At 42.5% G+C, this 18,078-nt stretch overlaps 1 protein-coding gene across 1 annotated transcript in view; it reads left to right on the forward strand.

Annotated features, from left to right (window-relative positions):
- The window catches only part of SORBS1 (sorbin and SH3 domain containing 1), a gene marked incomplete at both ends in the record, with an annotated part of 77,450 nt that overhangs the window by 6,462 nt on the left and 52,910 nt on the right, over window positions 1–18,078 (forward strand). The window contains 7 exons of the mRNA XM_080347681.1: window positions 2,327–2,382; window positions 3,568–3,633; window positions 5,737–5,832; window positions 8,837–8,956; window positions 10,701–10,816; window positions 14,558–14,929; window positions 17,742–17,889. Of these exons, the coding sequence (XP_080203807.1) occupies window positions 2,327–2,382; window positions 3,568–3,633; window positions 5,737–5,832; window positions 8,837–8,956; window positions 10,701–10,816; window positions 14,558–14,929; window positions 17,742–17,889 (974 nt within the window). The remainder of the gene's footprint in view (window positions 1–2,326; window positions 2,383–3,567; window positions 3,634–5,736; window positions 5,833–8,836; window positions 8,957–10,700; window positions 10,817–14,557; window positions 14,930–17,741; window positions 17,890–18,078) is intronic.

The following is an 18,078-nucleotide window of genomic DNA, read 5'->3' on the forward strand; positions in this document are numbered from 1 at the left end:
CCAATGTCGAGACTCTTGAATAAAAAAGACATCACTGAAATCAGAGTTTTATGGAAATTGTAATGTCACTGTTTCTAAACAAAGATGAGACAGTTTAAAAAGCGTAATGCATGGGGTCACAAGTTTCACTGCTTGGATACTGGGATTGCAGCAGCAGTGGACCCTGCCTTTACCCGGGCATGTGAGCTAGTTTGTCCTCTTTCCTCTCTTGAAAAGGTGATACACTAGATTTCCTTCACCTCCCACTCCCTTTCTTGCCTTATACCGGAGGAAAGTATGCAACCTTTGGGGAATGTTTGGAGTGAAAGGAACTCTACCATTACTTGCACAAAGCCCATGGAGAGGGCCAGTGCTGAGTCATAACTTCTGGGTACCAAAAACCTCCTCAACTTCAGAATGGCTTTAATCCTCAAGCTGAGCTGAGACTTACTGCAGTACTGCCCTTGCTTGTAGTTTTCTCCTGCCCTATGGAGGGACCCTTATTTATCCAGTGGGTTTAAACTCGTAACAGTTTTCCATACATAGAAGAGTGTGATATTACTACAAACCTCCTTAGCCTGGGTAGCTTGTCATTTTAGCCTGTTTCTTTCTGCTTTGCTTGAACTAAGGCATCTTTCTGTGATAGAAACATACAGAGATCAGAAAGACCATTATTATTAAGTACACATATATACATTTTCAGGCTGTGTCAACTGTTACTGCTTCAGGGTAATTCTGGTATGAAACAAAAAGCAGATGCTGTACGGCAGGTGAAGCTGGGCATCAGACCTTTAAGCTGAGCTCAGCTTTTGTTGTTGACTGGTTTTAGAATGCACCCTCCACTTCACACTGGGTTTTACTGGGATCAACTGGGAATGGGGCTGGATTCTGTTGAGCCTTCACCAACCCATGATAGACATCTCATGTAGATATTTCAATGGACTAAATATTTAAATAATTAAGTGTTGGCAGCTGTTGCTATGGTGGCATGCTGGAGAACCCAGATATTGGCTGCTTTTATAGCCTTATCTGTTCCTATATTTGCTTGTGGAGTTTTCTTTTATCTCCTTTTGAGGATCTCTTGAACATAGCCATTATATTCTGGCTGATATGAAGCCAATACTAGTTAAGAATGGGAGTGCTTGAGGCAAGAGAATAAATTCAGTTCTGCAAAGGCAATTTCCACCTCTTACGATGTCCCACTGCTGCCTCCAGTTCATGTAACAGGAAAACAAGCACTTCCAGCTCTCTTGTTTAGTTTCTTATTTCTCTGAGCAATTTTGCGCTGTACTTCACAGATTAGGGTCTTTTTTTATGCATGATTTTGTAGGTTCAGATACCTATTTGTATTCATGTCATGAAAGCCATTAATTAGCTGAAGTCACGCTTGATCTCATTCTCTTCAGCACTAACTTTGGAGAGGAGAAAAAGGTTAGAACATAAAAGGACAAGGTTTGTAAATCAACATAGGACCTTTAGAGAGTTGAGAGATCTTGGCAAGCATGGACTTCTCTTGCAAAAGTGTCACCCTTTGACTATTCAAAAACACCATCTGTGGTGTGACATTGAAACCCGTTGGTTTGCTGCAGGTATCAAGTCCCCGCAGGAGTGGGCACTGGGTAAGAAGAGGCCCCACATTTGCCCTCTTTAGACTGTCATGACCATGAAAACTGGCTTTTTTCTCCTTTGGTCTCCATCTGGGAGTTTTTCTCTTGGGTTGGTAATTTCACTGCTTTGGGGCCCAGGAGGGACCAATTTTAATTTTTGCGTACTGGAGTCTGATCCTGAAAATATCAGTGGCACTACAGGGCTGGAAATGATTGGTGCAGAAGTTAATACACATTTTGATGACTCTGTTCCTTCTGCATTATAATGTCTTTCAAAAGAGAGATTGACTTTAATCTGAGCAACAGTTTGCCTGGAAATCCGGCAATGGTCTAAGCTAAGAATTTTAGGTTAAAGCTTTTAGTCTCACTGAGTTAGGTTTTTTTTTTAATTTTTCTTAAAGATGATGCACATTTTATGTATTAGAAGCTAGCCAGATATGCACTTTGCCATATATAGATTCTTAGGCTTTAATCAGTATCTTACAATTTAATGTTGAGGATTAGCCTTAAAGTCTGAAACTAGTACCTACGTTGGGTGGAAATATTCTTTAGTTTCTGATAATTATCAGAAAAAATGTAACTATTGGTTGATGTAAATCCATTTGGATTTTGAAACTAAATTTTTTGAAGAAACTGTGACTATTACCTTGACTTTTTTGATGAATGTCCAGCACCATGTCCAGTGCTGCCTGGGCAGACATGAAACATAATTTAACCATTCTGCATTTCACTTTAAACAGAGATAAACGAGATCCAGAAGTGAAAAAGGCAAGTCCCTCTGCAACCATGAGCTCTGGTAAGTCTGTGTTGTTTTCCACTTGCCCTCATTAGCGTTCCTTTTTATTACTATAAATATTTCTGTCTGTTTCTGATACAATTACTCTTTTTTTTTTTTTTTGACTTCTTCTGCCTCCGAGAAAAATAGTCAAAGGCTGTGAAAGCTCATGGAATCTGACTATTGAAGCAACAGTGTCATAAAAAGTGTTGTAAGAAGTGTCCTGGCTTTGCATTTGTTTCATAGTGCTCAAAAAGAAACATCTTGAGCTGCAGTAGGTCACTTTAGCTTCTTTCACTTTAGAATAGAAGAATTCAAAATTATTGATTACCTGAAAAACCTTTCTGAAATAATTTGATATGTTTTAGTAGGGGTGAATGGAAAGTGTGATGCCTGGATAGGAGAAATCAACTGCTTGAAGAAAAATGAGGGACCAGGAAATCGGGCTGATTGGGCAGAGGAAAACAACTGGGCTTGTCTGGGTAACAGGATAAATCGGAGTGCAAAGTGAAGCAGACATCACACTGAAGTGCTGTATGTAGGACCTGTGGAATAATATTCCCACTTGATTTTAGCACCTTATCAAGTCTCAGCTGGAGTATCATGTCCAGTTTTTAGCACCACATTTTGAGAAAAATGTGAACTGTTTGGAGAGAGTCCAGAGGAAAGCTAGGATGCTAATCCGTGTCTGAAAAACATGAGCTGGGAATTTGGCTTAAGCATTGATAAGCTTCCAGGTTGTGAAGCACTGGAACAGGTTGCTTTAGGGTGATGCTGGAAGTTTGTAAGAACTTGTCAGGCAAACATTTGTCAGCAGTGACCGAGGTAGGTTTGTTTCTGCCATGAGTCAGGAATATGGCTCTAGATGACCCCTGGAGATCCTTTCTAGCACTGTCTGCTGTGTTTCTCTGAATTCACTTGAAAAAAATCTCTCTTGAAAACCTCATCACTGAGCTGGATGCTGTATGCACATACAGAGACAGTCTCTGTTTAAAAGAGGCTGCGAGCCAGGTAGGGAAAGGAGGTACAGAGGTGTCATCCGAGGGAGATTTCTGTCTCTGAGCACCATCTCCTGAGACAGTATGAATACTTCCTAGTGCCTGAATCAAGTAGTGCTGACCCATGGCATCCCCTCATAGTCAGAGGTTAAATTCAGTTGCAGAGGTTTTATCCCAGAAGTAATCTGCTTCTCTATTCATCTTACAGAACGTGAAGAAATTAACGTTGCAAAAACTGTTGTCAATGGACTGAGCAGCAATGGACAAGAAAAAGGTGGGTTAAGAGCTTCAGAGACATCTCTGCAGCTCCCCCTGCATGTCAGCTGTGTGCTGTGGTTGATTTCCCTGGACATTTTCTACAGCAGGGTTTCCAAATTTAGTCTGCTTGGCGACTGACACAAGAAAAGCCTTGTGCTGCACCGTGCCAGCAACAGCAGCATTTCTTAGCTGAACAAGTGTTCTTTGTGTCTTAAAGGTGGCAGGCAGGATTTGCCTCTCTGTATACTTTTAGTGCTGTTTTGAGGAAATCTGTGCACAGCTTGTGGTACTTGAGAGCACCTGTGAATCAATATCTAAGCGTGTTTAGACAGCATGGGTTTGTGCGTGCCTGTGTGTGAATCCTGTTAACTTCAGCGGAAGGTGAAAGTTTGAGCCCAGGATTAAAGGGCAGGAACTAACCATTTAAGTAATAAAAAAATCTGTTATTAGCAACAACGTGTTAAAAGCCAAAGTTATCGAAACAAACCAGTCTTCATGTTAGCATCAGCAGGCTTGCAGTGGCTTTATAGCATTCAATATTGTATAGTGATGGTGTGTGTTTTGGCAGCGTGGAAGTATGTGGTGGCATGGGTTGTTTTTCTGCTGGTTTCATTTCCTTTCTTCTGCTTTGATGCCTTTTTATAGTGGTTAGCATTTTGACTGCATTGTGGATGGATGAATTCAGTCAGTTACAGGGCAGAACAGAATTAGGGTTGTTTCCTAAGCCACAGGCTGTTTGGAGTTGGGATCCATTGTATTCACAGGGTCTCCAGTGCTCATGCAGAAGCCTGGACCACAGGGTTTGATTTGAATTTCTCTTTCACGAAGAACAAAAAGAAAAGGAAGAAGAAGAATTTAAAGCAGCCCCATCAAATTAAAAACTAATGATTTAATGAGGTTTGAAAAAAATCCATCAAGCTTTCCCCCCATCCTTTTGCTTGAGAGCCCTTTTTTAGGTTGGTGAAGTTTGTGCTTTCCAGTTTTGCCAGGGACCAGAAATATCTGCCACAAGAGGGGGATGTACACAGACCCTGATGTCAGTGACTCCCTCAAGCTGGCCCAGTGCTCAGTATTGCTGCTTTAGAGTATAAGAAATGTGGTTCCTCTCACTCATGATTTTGCTGGCCCGAGAGAGATGGCACCGAATGTGAGAAGGCATCTAGCATTTTCCTTTTAATATATGCAGAAAGCTAATAGGTTTTAAAGGAGAAAATCCTGGCTCTGCAGAAATCAAAAGCACAACTTGAAGTTATTCTGGTGGAGCCATGATTTACGAAATATTTATCTTGGCAGATCCTGTTGATCTTCACTTCTTTTTTTGGCCTTTTTTTACCACTCCCCTCTCCATTTTTTTTTTCCAAGAGGGTTGTACATTAGCTGCAATACAGAGTCACAGAGAGGAAGTACCAGCTGATTTGGACAGTTCTGTAACAATTGCTAGAATTTTGCGCAGTGCTATGTATGGTTTTCCCTTATGTTACTACATCTTGTATAACTAATGTGCTAGCCAATGGAGTCTAGCAGAAGTCTCTTCATTTTACTGTTTAAATAGATGTATTTTTTTCTGCAATTGATATTTTGATGCTACCCTTTGGCATGGGATTATTTTCAAGGTTATTTCATGTCTCACTTTCTTCTGTTGCTGAACTTGTAAAATAATGTGCCATAATAATCCAGAATTCATGTACTGTGGCTAGTTTAATGTTCCTTTCTCAAACCTTCAGTCCTTGTTTTTTCACTTTGTTTTAACTGAGCCATATTAATGGTAACTTAACATTTTAATTTTTGCATGTAGCGTATATCACCAGAATGATTACACTAAATTTTTTGGTGGCTTCTGAAAACTAATGCTTCCAGATTCTTTTTGCCTGCAGCCTAGTGGCAGTCAGCAATTAGTCAATTCAGTAAGCAGTTCTGTATGCTGCATAAAACAGACACATCCTGATTTATGGCAAATGAAGGGATATTTTTAACGGTTGCATCACTGCTCTCTAAACTGCTTTTGTATTTGAAATTTCCTGCTATTGTGTCTCCAAGTACATTAGAAAATTTTGTGGCATGCTTCCCGAACTCTGTTCTTCCCTTTTTGGATGTGCCATTTACACTTTTGTGTTTGCAGCTGTTGATGTCCCTTTATGTACACGCTCTATTTCTGCCGTTAAAATAATCCCTGTGAAGAAAGTGAAAAGTTCTCCTCACCTAGTGCTGCCTACAGGTATCTTCTTCCTTTCTCCCCCTGCCATGCATTAGTTTGCCATCATTCTCTCTCTTCTCTCTCTATCTCTCTGCTTCACCCACACGCTTTGGCTAGTTTTTGGCTTCATCCTCTTCTCACTGTTTCCAGAGCTGTAGATTTCATCAGTAGGTAATAAAGTTAGCTCTTGATGGCACAATACACTGTTCTCAATTATGCTGCTCGTCTGCAGACATGATTGTGTCTACTTTAATCTGGGATCATTGTAAGCCCTTCTACTAATGCTCGGTTATGAGTAATATTGTTATTACAGCTTCATTTTGAACAAAACTCCAGATGAACTAAACGTTTCCTGTGTATCTTTAGTCTTTATGAAAGTAAATGGATGTCAGAGATGGTATTTTACAGGTTCAAGCAGCATTCAGCTTTGGGGTGGTTTTGTTTTTCTGTATGTCCACTGACTTTGCAGCATCTTTACATGGATAAATAAGGATGTTAGGCTGTCACCCCCTCCACAAGGACATTTTTTCCCACTAGAAGTACAAAATTATTTTTGTACTTTGCTGGATTTGGACAACCAGATTAGTCTATATGATACTGCTTGTCTCTCCTAATCTGTCACACATGTGCTCTGTTGGACTATTACAGTACTAATGTTATGTTTATTAGCATCTACTGGATTTCTGTGCTGAGAGATTCAGATTTTTGTTTTCCTTCATTTCACCTAAATTGTCAGGGAATTAAACATCTTGGGTATTTCTCTTCCTCCCCAAATGGAAGCAGTCTGACAATATTTAATTTTCATACCCTTTTCAAAACATCTTAGTTTTGTTGAGTTCAGAACAATTTTCCTGATTCTTACTGTTTTGATTCAATATACAGATTTAATATATTGTATGGAATTTTTTTTAAGTACTTTGATTCCCAAATTAGATTCTTCTCGAGTATGATGGAGACATTTATGGCATGGTGAACTCTAGGTGTTTCCGTTTCTCTCCAGTGCCTGTGAAGGGAATGTAGGTGTAGGAGCGTAGGAGAACAGCTACACTGCCGTCTCTGGATGTCTAAATCAGGCCTGGTGACTCCCGACAGTGTGTCCGTGCCTCAGAGTTACAGCACTCTTGAAACTGGAGTCCCAGAGCTTAAACCTTTGTCCTCTGGTTTGAAAGCAGGTCCATAGAGTCCTCAGGCTGCGTGTTGTGCTGTGTGGATGGGAACAGTAGCCACAACTGGACTCCTGGGCAAAAGGAGTCCTGACCCTATCTGGGTCGTGTGAAAATCAGTCAGAAGTCAACTTATTTCTCATCAGGTGTGTGGATGACCTTAAGGACATGATTAGTTGTGTGGTGTGAGTACAAATATGGTATATTTAAGGACTAAGCAGCATTGGATGGATATCTCTGGGTGATTAGTCTTTCCCTTCACAGAGACTGTCTAAACAAACTAAGCCTGAACTGTAGGAAAGTATCCTCTGTTTCCTTACTTACTTAGTCCTTTCTCCAGTCCTAAATGTGTATCTGAAGCTATGCTTTTTTGTGAAATCCTTAAAGCACTAGAAGCCCATGTAAAAGCTTGAAGTCTGGTGATTCCAGCGTGAAAGCTTTTGATGCAAGCCAGATGTTTGACATTTTGTTGAGTCTTTCCCCTTACTGCTCTTGTCCATCTGGTACTATTGATGTTTCCCTATATTATGGCCATGTTTGTTGTGGTTTGTATGTTTTGCAACCTTAGCTGAGGTGTTGTCATGGTGTGTAGGCACTGTGCTGATATGGATTTAGTGGGACATTATCTTACTGCAATCAGCCAGGGAATACTGATCAGCACAAACATGGGCTGTTGTCTGGGCAAAAAGCATCAGCCTTTGCCCCATCTGTCCAGTCTGAAGGCAGAACTTTCATTATAATAACAGTTGCTGCATCCCTCTCTGTGTAGAGATAGCATGATTCTCACCCCATAAACATAAAAATCATCATGTTGTCGTTTGTGTAACACAGTACATGCTCAGGACCTCTTCAGGCTCCATGTGCTGTGTCATGGTAGGACTAGCACTCCTGTTTAGGTAGGTCAAAGTGAAGCCTGATGGCAGCTGCAGGGTCAGTAATAGTGCATGAGGAAGGGAGAGGATGTGTTTTCCTGTGGAAGTAGCTTGAATAAGTGAGACAGCCTTTAGGCTTATTGCTTCTATACGTATCTCAGAGGAAACAACTCTCCGGAAGGATTTTGAGTAAGGGGAAGAAAATAGCCTTGAAGTACTGGTTTGTTATTACTTCATAGGATGACAGGAGGAAAAAAACCCAAATCCGTGGACTGAAATGTGCAAAGGTAAGCCTGCACATTAAGCTGTGCTGAATTGGGCCTCAACAAGGTTGCTGCTATGATCTGGTATCTGGCTCACAGAGTCACCTGAACAGATATATATTGTCTCTTCTAGGTTTTGGGATTTGGCTTCCTGTATCAGGAGGTTAAACACTGCTGAGAAACAAGGGAGACAGCAAGGAGGCAAGATGGCTTGCAGCTCCCTGCCTTTAGATCATATTCAGCATAGGTTCAAGATTTTATTGTTCAGTGGCCATAAGAATGACTTTCTCTTTCAGTCCTCCATGAAAAGCATTTTTAGGGCTTCAGCACACAAATCGTACTGCTTTACATTATTGGGACATCCCTGTAGAAGAGCCACAAGTGTAATGGTAGAATGTCCTTGCTACTACAATGTCTCCACACAAAGCAGACCAAATAAAGCAAATAGACCTGTGAAATTTAGTTCCAACACTCATCCTTTTTCCCTCTTATCTCTGTTACACTGACTCAGAACTTACTTGTACATTCATCAATTACATGAATATGAAACTGCTTTAATTTCTCAATGCTTTAAATCCAGAGCTAATCTTCATCTGCATAATCATTACTAGATTGATTGGCCTGGAGGCAGCCATGCTAAAACTACTACATAGGGCTCTTATGGCTCCTGATAGCTTTGTGTCGTCTGTTTCAATGTGTCTCCTCTGTGCCTGCACATTTCCTGTAGAAACGGATCCCACTAAAGTCTGCAGCGGGAAAGGAGCTGTGACACTCCGGGCGTCCCCAGCCTATGAAGAGAATCAGAATATCACTTCACCAAGTCCTCAGGATGTTGAGCAACCTGAAAGTAAGTGGATGGAAGGTTAACTGCAATGTATTAGTCACAACAACCTCAAGTGAGGTCATCCCACGGTCTTGGGGTGACTTTTTTTTAGATATGATTTAAAGCCCCGAATCCTGTAGCATAGTTGGAAAGCTCTTGCAAGAACCAGACCAGGGGAGGGAGACTGACTCTTGTTCGCTTCTAGTGCAGGTTTCATGACCACTCACTCATTGGCTGAAGTTTGTTGTGTTTACAGCTCCCTTTTGCTGTCAGAAGCACCACAAACTCTTTTTTAAATTATTTTTTAAATTTTTTTTCTTCCTCCTGGAAATGGCTCCTCCTTTTATCCCAGGCGTGAGGTGGAACATAAAGAGGCCGAGTGGTGCTACTGCAACTGTAGCATTCGCTTGGGTTGTCAAGGGAGCAGGGAGAGCGTCTCAGGCAGACAGTGTTGCCACAGAGCTCTGCCATCTTTCAGTAGCAGACGTGTAATTACTTAATTGTAGGAGACAGGCAAAGCATAACAAACCTGGCCAGTGTCGTGGGTCTGGCAGAGAGGCTGAACTCCCAAAGGCAAGACGCTGTTAAGGGGGAAAGGGGTCAAACTTGCACTTGAAAGCAAAGCATACATCGTTTCTGCCTGTATTGTTGGAAGAAGGGCAATTCCATTAATTCCAGCCCTGATGTGCTGCTTTCTGCTCTGTCTTCTCTTCCCATTCTGCTCCACCCATGACCTACTCTCTTTTCATGCTTGCCATTCTCTGTTTCTTCATTTCTACCCCCCACCATTGCCTCTCTCCTTTCTTTTGATGGCTTCATAAATTTCCAGCAGCTTGAATGGCAATGAGCCCATTACTATGGAAATCAGCTCATTAATACTTCCTTTGCTTACTCTCTCAGTCACTTCATGAAATGTACTTTGGAGCTGGAAGAGCTTTTTGCATATAACTTACACAGTAAAATGGGCAGAGGGGTGGGGAGGAGCCCAGTGGGAGGTGGGTAAATAGGTGATGAGACCAATGCCTCCAGCTGCAGGGACTGGGTTTGTAAACTGACATCGTATTTTATACCTCCCGTCGTGCACACACACTTAATCTGCAAAACCCGATCTATTTGTTGCCAATCCTTTATCTCAGTTAATCACACACAGTGATGTTGATAAGAATAGATACATCTTCATAGCCTGTGTCATGCCTGGATACGGGATCCCAGCATTTCCAGTAATTTGTGGTGTCTGCACATCAAGCTGCAGCTTTAGAAAGTAGCTAGCTGGGCTGCCTTTTTGCCTCTGAAATAAGAATGTCAATGAACAATTGTTTCTTCATTGCACTGAATGAATTGCCTTGTGTTTACAAAGGTCAGAAACAAGCAGGGCATCATGTTTAGGGCTGGTCTCTATGGTAATTACGCAGCCCTGTCAGAAAGCATTTTATGTGTGAAATGAAGTAGCTCAACTCTTAACTTTAATTGGTACGTTTTCTGTAAATGTAATGGTTTATTTTTTCCCCTTTCTTTTCCTCTATGCCTGTCCTCCTCCCCCACCCCTCTTCTGTCCCTCCGTTCTGTGAAATGCTTAGGTCTGGAGCCAGAAAACCCAGAAACAGGTACAAACGTTGGCTGCTTATGTTGTTGCTTCTGTTGCTTTCTCGGAAGGATTTGTTGTTGTCTGGGAAAAAAAAAAAAAAGGGGAGAAAGGAGTTTCCTCCTTTTGCTTGTCCTGTAGCTGGGAGGGAATCCTCTGTGATCTGTGTTTTCCTTCCTCTTGTAGATGACTGGAGATCGTCATCTAACACCGACGCCAATGGGGATGCCCAACCATCTTCTCTGGCTGCCAAGGGTTATAGGAGTGTGCGTCCGAACCTTTCCTCAGACAGCAAGCCACAGGTAAGCCTTTCTTCTGTGACCCTGAGGGTGATCTTCTGGGTTCAAGCACTGGATTCACAGTCAGGAGTCCTGGGTTGAACTCCAAACTTTGCTGCAGACTTGGGTAAGTTGCTGTGCCTCAGCTTTTCCTATCGTTAAAATGGGGGCAACCCTGATGTCAGCAGAGTGCTGTGGAGCTTGTGTGTTCAGGCACGCCACAGTGTTTCCTTGGTGGATGAAGGAGGAGGACAACGCTGTTTGTCTGCAAGAAAAAAGGTGAAGTTGTCATCTATTACTGTTTTGTCTTTTATGTTGATCTATTTGCTGGAAGTTGCTACAGGTTGAAAGCAGAGTTACTTCCTATGTTAAAAACAAGATACTGGGGAAATGCCTTCCAGTTTTAACACTATAACTGATAAAAGCCAACAAGGGAAAGGTTATTTGTACCCGAAGGTAAATAGTTGAAGTCAATCTGTTAAGAGAAGTGTAACTTCATCCTTTTGAGCGGCTGGTCTGCACAGAAGCAGACTGAAAGCTGATAAGGAAACCCTTTGTTAGAGACTGCTTTCTTGTGTGAAACAGAGTCCCCTTAAAGCCTTGTCCCCTATCGGAGTGGCTGCTCTCATCATCAGGGACCTATAGCAATGTCACAGAACAGACACCGTTCCTGAAATTGGAAGAAGGAACAACTCAGATGAAGGTATGGGAAGGAGTGGCACCCTAAAGGAGACACCCATTTAGTGCTGGATAGTTCCAGCTGTTGTGTAGTCCCTTATTGATCTTGTTGGTGAACAGAGAGAGTGCTGATGCACACAGTACTTCTATAAGAAGTCTCAAGGACTGCTGTCCAAACTAAGCTGAAATGGAAAAAAATGAAAAATAGCAATTGCAGGTGGAGAATTATTATTTCCTGACAATACTGTGTGGTTGTAAAGTGACGCTTCACCTAACCTAGGGAAATATTGTGGCACTCTGAAGTCTCCAGACTGAAAGTACTTTTCCTTAAGGAATGAAAAGGAATGAGCCTGCTCCAGAAGCAGAAAAACTTCAGACTGAGCACTTACCAACCCACTTCGCCACTCCCATACACATCAGGGAACAGGAGTAGTGAGGGGCAGCATGAGGACAGTCGATTTTGGGACAGCAGCTGTAATTTTATGAAGCTATTCTATGTCTGTATCCATGTAACAAGAATAGGTGCTGGCCATAACCTGTCATGTGTGGATGAATTCGAAAGGTGGTATATTTTTCAGATTTGAGTACTGCAAGCTGTTAAGGCATCTTAGTTCTCTGGTTTTGGCCATTTTAGCAGGGGTTTTGGCAGCCTTTGCTCATAAAGATATGACAACAGGGTGTGTGTAAAACCTACTTTCATGGTCTCCAGAGGGTTAAATTGCAAGAATGCAGGGAACTGCTATTCATTAGGTGGGTGTTTTAATTCTCTTCCTTTCAGGAGTTTATAGTTTTCAGCTACTGGTAACAAAGCAATAAAATAAAACCAAACCTCTCTATTGCTAAGTTATTTTATTTCAAAACAGTTTGACTTTTGGGAAAAAAATCACTGTAATTGGAGTTGGATTTGCAGCTGGCAGGCAGTTGTGGAGTTAGCAGCCTATATGTTGCAAAGTACCAAAAACAGTAAAGCTTTTAAAATTATTTATTAGAAGCACGATTTCTCTGTTGGTGTTCTTAGAAACTCAGTTCCTCAAGAGACTTTAATTGTTCTGGTCTTCCTGAAAGCATTTTCAGGACTGAAAAATGCTGAAGAGAATTCAAGAGCTAGCTCTCAGAAGGAAGAAATGTTGGGTTTTTACTTAGCCAGCTGTGGCAGTCTGTAATGTTCACATGATGTCTGCTTTCATTAGCGCTGGTGAAACTTCACAGTGTTCATTTTTTGGCGGTGCTCTTAACATGCAGAGATGGCCTAGAGCTCTGAATTTCGCTTTGCAATTCAAATGTCCCCTGTGCTGGGAAGTAGTTAGTTACACAGGCGTGAGCCTGGGTTTAGTTAGCCAGGATGTTAAATCTTGACTCAGGCTTTCCAGGGGGCATGGCGGGTGTTGCTGTGCAGGCCTCTCGAAACAATACAGCATTGAGAGATATTTACCCCAGAGGGAGGAACGTGTAGGCAGGGACTTGAGAACTGGGTAAAGTCTGGGTGCTGCAGTGCTGAGAAAGAGAGAATGTGTGAGATGATGTGTGTGAGTTCTGCACGGGCCTCCCAGATACTGTGTTTGCTTTTTGTTCTTGCTGTATTAAAACCTGCTTAACCCAAGTCTAATGACCGAATTCATTCTTGGAATTTATTTATTTTTTTTCCTGCCTTTTTCCTTTCATTTGGTGCTGCTTCCTCTCTCCCTCTCTTCCTTCTTAATTCTGCCTGGGCAGGCCCTTGCTCCTCCCCGTCCTCCTCTTCCCAAAGAGGAAAGCTTTGCATGGCGTCCTCGCACTGACACTAAAGCGACCAACCTCTTGCCAGTGCCCATCATGGACTGCGTGTACCTGAATGCGCCCAAGCCTTATACACAGCGTGTGTCACCAAATGCCAGTGCACGATGTTATTTCTCGTCACCAACCCCCTATGGGGCCATCCCCAGTGGGAAGCAAGGCTTGCCAGCAGGGCATTCCCCCTCTTCAGGCCCTAAAGATGAGGTGCATGCTGGGCAGTCACTCTTGGAAAGTCGCTCCTTGTCGGATGCATCATCCCTACAACGCAACCCTGACAGGGCAGATCCCAGTAGTAAAGCTGGAATGAATTCCAGTCATGAGACGAAGGCGGATAAAAAGGTCACCAAACTATATGTAGCTTGTTTATCTAACAGCACTTGCTCAGCCGCATCTGAAAATTCCACTGGCACCACACATGACCCAGCAGCCAGCACCAGTTTGGGCGCTGAGCTCACTCAGGCACCAGCCACCAACATTGTTTCTTCTGTAACAGATACTGGAAAGTCTCTTGCTGCTGCTGCTCCTCCTCCTATCCCTCCCAGGCCGTACTTTTACATTGTCCTCAGTAAAGACGCAGTTAGTTATGATGCGGGCCAACCCTCCTGGACTCAGTCATCACCTCCGCAAGCTGTGAGGGACAGAGTGCTAGAGGCCCCGAGCACAGCTGCCACAGAGGACAGGATGAGAAAAGAGCCTTACCTTACTCAGCGGCGACAGCCACCATACAAGGCAATGGGACGCAGCATGGTACATGTTTTCTCCATAACCTTGTTTTCTTTCAGCTGTGTGAATGGTTCTTTAATTCATTACAATGTTCTCTTAATGCTTTATTCCCCTCCTACCTAATTTCTTAGCACTCATTGTGCCACCTGAGTCTTGTGGTCTTCTACTCGATAATACTTAACACCCCATGAGCGCCCTCTCCCCAACATTGATCTGTGTGTTTGTGTGTGTGGTGTTTGTAGGGGGTTGGGTTGGGCTGGTGAGGATCTTTCTATTTTAGGGAGGTGTAAAAGAAGCAAACTCTGTAATATGATGATTACTGCTTCTCGAGTGATGGTGAATGCAGAGCTGTTCTGTGGTTTGATTTAGCCTCACTACATAGAACTGGAAAAGAGGGGAAGTTTTTTGTGAAAAACCGTGTGTGTTCATAGAGGCCAGGGCTGTAAGACTGAAGAAGTGTGTTTCCCTGAAGAGAGAAGATGTGTTGGTGTTTCATATCATTTTGGGTGCATCCTTGCATGACACTGTATGGCTGCATTAGACTAAAGTACCAATCTCCCCCATTGCATAACAACACCTTGTTTCCTACAGGATGCCACTGCCACCACCACAGCTCAGCCTGGGGTTATAGTAGTCCCCCTCCTCCAGGTTAATCCCGACAGACAGCAAGAAGGCAGCTCCAGCACTCCACCACCGCCTCTGGTTCCTTTCGGGCAAAGCTCCGTATTCCCTGAGACTGTTTCTTCTGGCTCACCTTTGACTTTTCCGACTCTAGACGATTTCATTCCCCCACATCTCCAGAGGGGTTTCCACCATAACCAAGCACCCTCTGCATCTGACACATTACCCTCTGTTTACCCGAAACTGCCATTCTTCTCATCACCACCTTCACTTGTCCCTCCAGTCACAGGGGCTTTGCACAGGGGCTCGAAGCCTGAAATCACTGGAGTCATCTCACATACAGTAAGCTTGCCAAGTACCCTCCTCGCCCTTTTCCTAAATTTGTATTCCTAGATTAAAATTACTTTCTCCTTGCAATACTAAACTTGAGAGAGGAGTGATGACTCACTCCCTGCCAGCAGCATGACAACTGAAACCCTGTTTACGTCCTAGTGCATGTGTGTTGCCTGCCTTGTGCAGCTTTGAACTTTCTATTGACTCCTTGCAACAACGTTTGACTGTCTCCCTTTGTGCCCATTCTACTGGGTGATGCACACCATAAGAGTCTTCACAGGATTGTCTCAGAATAATGAATTCTCTGGAGACAGAATAGCTGTAACTAACTGATCTCTTCAGGCTCTTTTAATTGCATCCTTAATTATGTTTCAATAATATTTAAAGCAGCAACAGCAGACCGGTTAAAGGTTAGGGCTGGTTTTCTGGCCACAAGACCATATATATGGTCTCTACACAAATCCCTGCCAAAATCAGTGTACGATTTCTGCCAAGATCCAATGAACTACGAGCAATAATATCAGTTATGGACCTAAAAGTCTTCCAAGCATGTAGGTGCTATGGGATAGGTTAGGAGGAGAAGGTCTCTTCAGTTTGGAATTGCTTGTCTTTGAAAATTTTGAAGAATTCAATCTGCAACGGTTTTAATTTGCAATTTACTGTATTCTTCTTGGATTAGGTTTTGTTTCTCTTTAAACGCATCACCTGTTTTAAAAAGCCCTCAAGGACAAGGAGGAAAAGCATCACTCAGAGTTGCAGAGGAGGCAAAAAAGTACCTGACCCTCCTTGTACTGCAAGTCTTACAATCACCATTTTTTTTATATTGTTGCTTGTAAGGACACGTAAGAAGTTCGGCAGAACCACCTTCTTATGATGATGCTTTCTTTGTCCCCTCACTCTTTAGGGATCTTGCAAACAGGCATGAGGGGAAGAAGAAAAAAACAACTAAAGATTATATTTTCAGAAGTTCTCAGCATTGGTGTTTCTGCTTCTGTTGAAATCTGTGGGTTTTTTTACTACAGAGAACAATGAAAGTTTAGGGGATTTGGTATGTGGTGGGTTTTTTTTGTTTTCTCACTCTTTTTTTTTTTTTTAATGAAGCCTGTCTGCAGGCTTTTCATGAGATAAGAGTTTTGAAACATCTTCGGCCATGCCAACTTCAGGCATGTGGTCACAGTTTTTTATCCACAAGGATTTAAATGGTCTTCATTCACCCACTTTGGTGACTTACCTGGGACTGTGGAGCCTATCCTAATCAGACATCCCTCTTCTTTGAGGGGTTCTTTGTATTTTAGTTTTTCAACTGAAGCTCAAACACAACTTGCTCTTACTTCTCCCTGACCTCCCACTCCTTTTCCCGAATTTCATTGTTTGGAATATTATCACAGTCAGAAAAATGGGTCTGGATCTCTCTCTTAGGGACATCTATTTCTGAAGACCATTGGTTCTTTTCTGTCCTCATTAAATGTCTATGGCCTGAGCAGATGCTGCTTGGAGCAAGATCACCACCGTCCAGCAGCAGATGATTGTTCTTCCCTGTTTCCCCTCTAGGCTGGAGAGACTGTAGATGCTTGTTCTGATTACAGCAAATTCTCACTATGATTTATCTCTGAGCTCTGGTGCCAGCCCTCACTCTGGCCTCTGTTCAGTCCCCTACCTGATCCTGTGAGTCCGTTCCCCTGATGCTAGTAAGTATGGAGAGCACAGAGTTGCACTTGGCCAGAAAAGCCAGAAGTAGGGTTTCTTCTGGAGCAACATTCTGTGCATGTTCAGGTTGGTTTTAATAGTGATGAAAATCCCCCTGAATGTGCAGCTCCATTTTACAGTTTGCAGCATTTCAGTCTGACAGTGGAGTACCAGGAGTGCAGAAATCTGGTATGCTGTTCCACACTCTGTTTGGATGCTCGTTCCCCATTAACAATAATTGTGTGTCCAAATTCCTTAAGAATCTTTGAAAAATCTCAGCCTAAACTGGCACACACAGTCTTAGTCATAGTGTATCAAAAGTCATAGTGTACAAAAGTATCCCTGGACTGAGGTGTTTCAAAGATGAACTAGTTTTTAAAGTTTCCCTGTTGACACAGCCTGTATTTCTACAGAACAACCAGAGCTGTGATGATACCAGAGTGGGGTTTGAAATAAGTAAATAATGGAGCTGCATGGAGAAGAAGAACAGCTTGCTATCCATGCTCCAGTGGCAAAGCCACATTGAGTATCTTCCTTGCTAGAGTCTTACTTTTTATCCTCTATATTGTTTTGGTTTGTATTTTGTTTTTAAATTTAATTATTTTAATCAGGTGGGTGTCACACTGTCTCCTGATTGATGGTGCTAACCTTATTCCTTGGACCTTCCTTACCAAACCAGCTGCAGTAAAAATATTTCACTCCAGAATTGCATGAGTTTTGCATGTCTGACTTCTTGCTATGAAAGGAAGACTTCTAAAATAAATGTTTGTGTGTGTACATATCAGGGGGAAGGTGTCTGCGTCTTTCCCCTCCAAACAGATCTGCTCATTTCTGGCACCCTGCATTTGCTCCAGAGAGTCTGCTGGATGAATTTAGTGCCTCCTTTTGGGGTTGGAGTTGTGAAACCCAACACCAAATAATTATAGTACCGCCTTAGCAAACTAATTGCATTAACAACAAGCAGGGTACATACAAGGAGCAGGGTAACACTCATGCTTATGCCTTTTTTACTAAAATTTGCTGTGATTATGCCTCTCATTCAGCTCAAAATGTTTGTGGTTTGTTTTTTTTTCCAGATTTTCCCAGTGTAGCAGCCTTGTGCATGTCACTAATGATGTGTTGCTCTCCTTTTCAGGACTCAAGTCCTGTGCTAAATGAAGTGCCCCAGCCTGGCACTGGCACTGACTATCCAACCTCCTTCACTTCAATCAACAAGTCTTCCTCTGCATATCCCTCTACTACAATCGTCAATCCCACTATTGTCCTTTTGCAGCACAATCGAGGTAAGGAGACTTGCATATTGATATTTGTGGCTCAATCTGAGAAACCTGGTATGCTATAAAAAAATGGAGAATGTGTGTGCCATGAACAATTAAGTCTAAACTAAGAGCTAACAAAGCTACCGCCACAAGGTTGTAGTGACTGGAGCACAGAATAGGCAAGTTAGAGGTTAGAGGTGTGGGACAATGCCT

This window comes from Nesoenas mayeri (assembly GCF_963082525.1).
Source record: "Nesoenas mayeri genome assembly, chromosome: 7".
NCBI lineage: Eukaryota > Metazoa > Chordata > Aves > Columbiformes > Columbidae > Nesoenas > Nesoenas mayeri.